The sequence below is a fragment of the Urocampus carinirostris genome, chromosome 9 (assembly GCF_059441175.1).
Source record: "Urocampus carinirostris isolate Australia breed hairy pipefish chromosome 9, RoL_Ucar_1.0, whole genome shotgun sequence".
Classification (NCBI taxonomy): domain Eukaryota; kingdom Metazoa; phylum Chordata; class Actinopteri; order Syngnathiformes; family Syngnathidae; genus Urocampus; species Urocampus carinirostris.
Genome location: NC_142357.1, coordinates 37,334,755 through 37,342,737, shown reverse-complemented (window position 1 = coordinate 37,342,737; position 7,983 = coordinate 37,334,755). Strand labels below are relative to the sequence as shown.

General features: G+C 35.0%; 1 protein-coding gene across 1 annotated transcript in view; it reads right to left on the bottom strand.

Moving 5' to 3' along the window:
• Nucleotides 1-3,612: 3,612 nt before the first annotated feature.
• Nucleotides 3,613-7,983, bottom strand: part of dock2 (dedicator of cytokinesis 2) — a 167,325-nt gene continuing 162,954 nt past the window's right edge. Inside the window, exons 49-51 of the mRNA XM_088343674.1 lie at nucleotides 7,041-7,146; nucleotides 6,823-6,971; nucleotides 3,613-3,959 (exon numbers count right to left, since the gene is read on the bottom strand). Coding sequence (XP_088199800.1) covers nucleotides 3,897-3,959; nucleotides 6,823-6,971; nucleotides 7,041-7,146 — 318 coding nt within the window. The 3' untranslated portion in view covers nucleotides 3,613-3,896. The remainder of the gene's footprint in view (nucleotides 3,960-6,822; nucleotides 6,972-7,040; nucleotides 7,147-7,983) is intronic.

Below are 7,983 nucleotides of genomic sequence, written 5' to 3'. Positions count from 1 at the left end.
AAAGATACTAGTATGAAAATACTTCCCAATACCACTACAGTAACATAATAATACAAAAATACTGCTACATAAATATTTTACATAAATATTACAAAATACAACTCCATTAATACTAAAAAAAAATCTGATATTTGACAAAAAATATATTATGGAAATACGACAAAGTATTACTGTATAGAAATATACAACATACTACAAAATAAAAGTACAGTAGTACTTTGAAAAATACTCATCAAATATGACAAAAATCTGACTGCAGAAATACAAAAAAACCTGAAAAATACAACTCAAGTAATACAACAAAAATACTACAGATATACTAAAAAGATTTTACTACGGTATTACAACACACATACAACTTCAGAAATACTACAAAAATAAAACTACAGTAACACTACAGCAATACTACATTAATACTAAGATACAAAATTACTTTATAGAATTATTACAACATAAATACTACAAAAATACAACTGCATAAATACTACAATAATACTACAACATTCTACAATGTAAATAGTACAAAAACACTACTAAAGTAATACCACAGCAATACTATGAAATGATGAAGACAGAAATATTACCAAAATACTACACAGATACAACTGCAGTAATACTACAGATATACTGCAAAGTTTAACTATGAAAAATACTACAAAAATACTACTGCAGTAACTTTATGATAACAAATAATTTTATTGAATGATTACAACAGGAATACTTCAAAATACAACTACAGTAGTATTACAACAATACTATGAAATTATATTATAGAATATACAACCAAAATACTACTGCAGTAGTATTATAATCCAAAAATAGGATTTAAGAAATATTACAGCAGAAATACTACAAAACAATACAACTTTATTTTTAAAAATTACTTACTTACTTACTAGTATAAAAATACTTTAAAAGAACACTACAGTAAAACTATAATACAAAAATACTGCTATCTAAGTATTACGACCGATATACTACAAAATACAATTACAGTAATCCTAAAAAATACAGATATTCTACAAAAAATACTATGGAAATACGACAAATTATTATTGTAAAAAAATATACATCATAGTACAAAATCAAAGTACAGTAATACTTTGAAAAATACTGTTGAAATACTACAAAGATCTGATTGCAGACATAAAACCCCCCAGAAAAATACAACTGAAGTAACACTACAAAAATACTGCAGATATACTAAAAAGATTTTACTATGGTATTACCACAAACATACAACTTCAGAAATACTACAAAAAAAATAAAACTACAGTGGTACTACAAAAATACGACAAAATTCTATAATAGAAACTAGTACAAAAATACGACTAAAGTAATACTACAGCAATACTATGAAATGATGACGACAGAAATATTACCAAAATACTACAAAGATACTACAGTAATACAACAGATAAAATACAAACTTTAACCATATACAATACTACAAAAATAATACTGCAGAAAGACTAAAATAAAAAACAGGAATACTACAAAAATACAACTACAGTAGTACGAAAACAATACTACAAAATTATACTATAGAAAATAAAACAAAAATACTACTACAGGAATACTAAAATGCAGTGCTGGGGATGATATTGACCATGTCAAGGCAATGGAGTACTTCCCATGATGCTTTGCTCACATTTTAGTTTTTAGTTTTTTTTTTTATTAGCGTTTTTCATTATACTTGAGCCTATCTTGTCTTTTATTATAAAAAGTGAGTTTTAAAAATGCTTTCATTTTTGGGGGTGCTTGACTTGAATTTGGGGATGTTGAGCACCCCCCCAAACAGAGTAGTTACGCCCATGGCTTGTAAAAATAGTTTGTTCTTTGGTTTTAGTCTATAATGGAATACAGTACTTCACTGTATCATAACTGTAAAAACAATAAAGATTTCTACTCGACATACTCGACCTATCACGGGTCCTTTACAGGTCGAGAGTTCACTTTAAATGTTATTATTTACATAAACTACATTTTCCGCTATTAATAAAACGTAGTTAGAATACATAATTCGATTTCAGCGTCACCGGTTATTCGTTTTCCATCGGACGTCGTCTGCAAGAGAAATATGGAAACACATTTGTGACTCACCAATAACCAGAAAAAATAGAAACAAATATTACCATTTTATATTTTTTTATCAGTAAAACATACATTTTCATATCTTGCACTTTTTCCCCAGTTTCCTTTTCTAGCCACTTGGCTGCAAATTATGGCTCACCGCTGTCGGTTATATTTGTTGCCAATTGTTCCGTGTAAATAAAAGCTTCCTTCGGCCTAAGGTGTCACTCGGCTCCCACGGCTTTTTTCAAAGGTTTCCTTCTCCAGCCACTCATGTTAGCCGCTAGGCTGAAGGCTTTGGCTTGCCGCAAGCAGTTATTGTTAGCTGCTCCGTGTGCATAAAGCTTGCTTGGTCCTCCGAGGGCGTTTGCCACATCGACTTCAACTTTTTTCCAGTTTCCTTCTTTAGCCACTCATGTTGGTCACTTGGCTGCAGGTTATGTATGGGTCGCCGCTGGTCATTTTTGTTGTTGGCGACTTGTGTGTAAATAAAGCTTGAAATTTCCTTCCACAGCTGTTCTTTTTCTTCCACTGTTTACTTCTCTAGCCACTTGGCTGAAAACTATGGGTTATTGCCGCTATAGTTATTTTATCTGCCCTGTTTGGATTAAGTTTGCTCCGTCCTGTAGTGTGAATCGCTATCCAAAGCTGGTCATTGACTTTTTTTACTTGTTTCTTTCTCTTGCCACGCATGTTAGCTACCTGGCTGCACTTGTACATAGCCTCTACTTCTGTTAGCTGCTTCACATGAATAAAGCTTACTTCTTCCTCCAGCGTCACTTGTCTCCCACACCTGGTTATTGACTCATTTTTACTGTTTTATTCTCTAGCCACTCATGTTAACCACCTAGCTGGAGGTTATGGCTCACCAGTTATAGTAAGCTGTTTCATTTAAATATGGATTGTTTTGTCCTTACCTGCCTCTCACCTTCTACAACTGGTCATAGTTTTGTCCATTGTTTCCTTCTTTAGCCGCACTCTAGCTACTTGGCTAGAGGTTATGGCTCGCCACTAGTCGCTATACATTTTTACAACTTGTATCTGTCTTTCGCCTTCCAATTTTTTTTTCACTATCTCCTTCTCCAGCCAATCGTGTTAGTTACTCAGCTGCATGCTATGGTTAGCCACTAGCCATTGTTGCTAGCTGCTTGATTTCAATAAAGCATGCTCTGTCCTCCAGTGTCACTCAGCTTCCGCAGCCGTTTTTTTTTCCCACTGTTACTTCTTTAGCCACTTGGAGGCAGGCCATTTCTAACTGCTCCATGTTCTTTACTCTTGAAATATTTTACTGTCTTTTTCTTTTGCTTCTCTTGCTAGCTGCTAAAGTTAGCCGGTTCCACCTGCTCTTACCATCTCCAGCAATTGGCTGTATTCAGCCACTCCGATTTTATCCAGCTCATTCGATGTTTTGTTGCCCCTGCCGAGGGATAAACAGCAGATTTCATGTCGTGTCACTTTAAGAGTTCCGAAAAAAATGCGCGTGGTAACAAAAACAAAACCGGCCTTTTCAACCCATGCTTTATAAAAACAATGCTTACTTCTCTGGAGAATATCAAGTGTCACATTTCAAAACAGAGCCCTAATTGGATTTTTCTTTACTCGAGGGGGATTTTAGCCAGACGTGGCAACCTTGTGTCAAGTCGTTATTTCCATAACAATGTTGAAAAGTGTACACTCGTTTCCGACTTTTTTTTAATTACGTGCTTGCGGCTCAACTGACAAAAGAGCTGCGAGATGGCATTTAGCGTGACAAGTGATCATCAAGCTTACGAGGAAAGGCCAAAAAACAAAAAAGGAGCTTTTATTAAGAGTCAAGAAGAGCATCAGAAATGATTGTTGGAGTCTTTGGCGGCATCGCTGCCCATCGGATCTTCCGACTTGGAGCTCTGTGAAAAGAAATATATATTTTTTAAACTATTTAGTAATCTATTCAACTCACATATTTATTTTCATTTCTGTATTTTATTTAGAATCAAAATAAGAATATTTAGTGTCCTTCTCAAAGAGAAACAATACTTTGTTTAGAGCATCCATTTATTTATTCGTAGTTAAAAGAAAACACAAAAATTCACTGAATAATCATTCAGATCAAATATTGAGAAAACCCAATGCCAATAAATAACCCGCAGGAAATATGGGTGGTAAATACCGTATTTTCCGCACTATAAGGCGTACCTAAAAGTCTTAATTTTTTTCAAAAGCTGACCATGCGCCTTATAATACAGTGCGCCTTATTTATGGATCAATATTAAATCGCAAAGTCTTCCAACTAACTTGCAGCCACCGACTAGATTTTCCCCCGAACGCCAAGTAGTCCGCGGTGTATGCTGGGATTTATTTACCGGCGTTTCATTGGCTAACCAATGTGTCAATCATCATTTGAATCGATCACTATTGGCTAAAGTTTTTCGGAGGTCAAGGGGCGGATCCTTTTTATCATTTACAGGCTGGGATAGGCTTAAGCTGTAAAACAAAGCCTGCAATTGGCAGAAAAAGATGTGTCAATCATCAATTGAATCGATTACTATTGGCTAAAGTTATTCGGAGGTCAAGGGGCGGATCCTTTTTATCATTTACAGGCTGGCATTGGCTGAAGCGGCAAAACAAAGCCTGCAATTGGCCGAAAAAGATGAATGCGTATAGCACATGGTTGACGGCATACAGAAAGCATTTTTTTACTATTCTGTATTTGTAAATATTTTATTCTCCTGGATTTACTAAACTCACGGATATAAGAGGACCATGGCTGCACATTATTATTGAACACAACGACTTCAGTGAGCTACTTCGGCTATGTATTTTCCCTGTATCTTGTTTCAGACTGAACTCGATGTTTCTGTGATAAGCGGTGCAGATAATGGATGTAATGGAGTGTCTATTTTTAAATTAAACTCAATTCCAAGTGTTTATTGTCATATATACAGTAAAGTTGCGAGCGAAAAAGAAAATAGAAACTAAGGAATGGTTGGCATTTCTTGAATCCCAAGACTTTAACCTTCAGAATGATGGAACGATGCATTTGAGTGACATCGTACGGACACCGCATCCGCACGTGTTCTCGACACATATTTGCGTCTTTGCAAGCTTTGGGAATGTTAAGGGGGAAATAAGTTGGACTGAACTATCTGACTGTTTTGTCGACATTCCCATTGTAGTGCCTTATAATCCGGTGCGTCTTATGTATGTCAAATATAGGACCAAAAACTATTTTTTCGGGGTGCGCCCTATAACCCAGTGCGCCTTATAGTGCGGAAAATACGGTAAATAAACAATAAATAAACAAACAATTTATCGACCAATTGAATAAAGAGCCGAGTTTATTCTTTTCAAAACTCGTCTCGCCTTTTTGGAGCACCACATACGTTTTTTAGATCATGATTTTGGGAAAAACGATAAAAAAAAACCTTGTTTAGTTATTCTCAAGGGTGGCTACACACATTAGGTAAATTCTTTTTACTGTTTTTGATAGTTCATTATAGTTTAATCACATACCTGTCAAGCTACAGGGCTCCATGCCCTTACAAACTGTCGTATTTTCCCTTACAAAATACAAAAAAAATCTTACACCATATTTTTTTCCAAACCTGTTTATGTCGTTTAACATGTTATATTGTACACGTGTTTTGTTATATCATTCTGTACATATTCTTAATAATAAATCAAATTAAAAAATAAAAAATAAAATCAGGAACAATTGTTATCCGCGTAACTAAAATATCCATTAATAACACTTTAAATTTAAATTTGTAAATAAATATATTTTTTGGAGGGAAAAAAATAGTTGGCATTTGTATTTTTTAAACCAAACCACGATATCAACCATTGATTGGACAATATGAGAATAAATGAATACATAAATCAATACAAATAATACGAAAACATAAAATCTATAATGTTGCTGTCATGTGGAAAAAGACGCGACACTATTTTTATGATTTTGCACATTTTATATCGAGAACAATGAATGAATAAAACAATGACCCGAAAATGAGAAAAGTCATTTTTAGATGATTTTAAAGGTTTCAAGCATTCCATGATTTAGAATAAGTAAATAAAATAAAATAAACTAAAAGGAAGATTCTGTACACGTGACAAAATGGAATGTTTTTGTGCATTTTTTTATGTTAGATGTTGAAAACATCCCACAAAAAAACAAAAAATGACCCCAAAAAAATTGAGATATGTCTTTTTCACATCGCAGCCATAAAACTGAATTATTCTGTATGCATTTTTTTCATGTTTATTTTGTGAATTTTCCCTAAAATACGAAAAAGACCAATAATTAAGATGTCTTTTTCACATCACACAGACAAAATTGAGTTGTCATTTGTTTGCTTGTTTCATATCCTGAACATCCCATGAAATATATTTTTTAAATTAAAAAAATAATGTTAAGTGTAAACAAATGTTTTTGCTTTTTTTTTGATATACTTTTATATTGTAAGCAGTCAAAAAAATTCCAAAAATACTCACAGAAAAGGAGATATGTATTTTCAAATGACTCAGACGAAATATTATAAAAGAATTTCATAAAAGTAAAAAAAATGGTTTGCTTGTCTTTTAAACAATCCATAAATCCCCCCAAAATGAAAGTGTTGTAATATATATATATATATATATATATATATATATATATATATATATATATATATTAATTTCTTGGTTCCATCCCCCCAAAAAGAATAAGAAAATAAATCAAAGCAGAAGCAACCTCTTCTATGGTGCCACCTACTGGTGGACTTTGCCTACCTTGGACTTGAAGAAAAAGCCAATGACGCCTTTGGAGCGTCTGTCGGCAGTCCTGTCCGAGGTGACGCAAAGGGACAAAGACTTGCTGTCCCTTCTGGATCGCGTCATGTCCACTTCGTCCATCCCGGCCGCCACCGCCAGAGATAAACCTCAAGTCACAAACAACAATGACTACTTTCCTAAATGGCCTAGTGATTTACAGTTGTTTTATGGTTTACCAGTTATGGTGGGAAGGGACCTGGAAATGGCGCCGCTAAGTGTCACCGTCCCGTCGTTGGACCCTGATAGGTTGGTGTCACTTCGGAATTCTTGCTTCTTAGACAGCTGGTGGAGAACACAGACGTTCAAAATCGGGATGTACGAACGATTATTGGACAGAAGAAGAAAAAAACGATAGTGGATTGAAAAAAAATAACGATAGTCATAATACTCGAATCCCTTGTTTATCGCAATTTCTAAGGACCAGAATTGAACGCAACATGCAAAAAATCTGCACACTAACCCCCCCATCCATTTTTGCTCTCCTGGCCCCTGCTTGCAGCTATAGTCAATTGGGGGAAATGGGTCACGGCAATTAGAGTGTTGTTCAATGAAAGCGGAAAAAATGGGGGGAAAATGCCACTGTGCATTTCAGAAAATTGCCGTCGAGGGCACCGCTTTCAGCAATAGAAAAACTGGGGAAAATGGATTGGGGCCAAAACAGTGCAGTTCATTTCGGGCGGGCCACAATGGCACGCATCAGTAGCTCAAACTGATAAAATTGATCTTTGTCAGTCGCCGGTCTCAAAAATAGTTTGGGGATAATGGATGCATAGTATTTTTAGAACGTTTCCCGACAAAATTGTATTTTGTCGGTCCGTGCTAACAGCAATATAGAATTGGGAATAATGGAAGATTACAGCTGCATAAATGTAATTCTTGTTGTAGTGGGAATAAACCAAAAAAGAGCTGCCAGGGCCGACAAAAGTATGCTGTGCTGGTCATCGCTTGAGGCATTAAGGAATTGGGGATAATGGGGTGTGGCCTCACGAATGCAGTTCATTTAGGTCGAAATAAAGGCAAAAAAAGAGCTACGAGGACTTTCAAAAATGTACTCTGCAGGCTTCTCCTCTCAGCAACATAAGCTAGGGGATATATGATTAAAGCTGCAGTGCTGAGTGC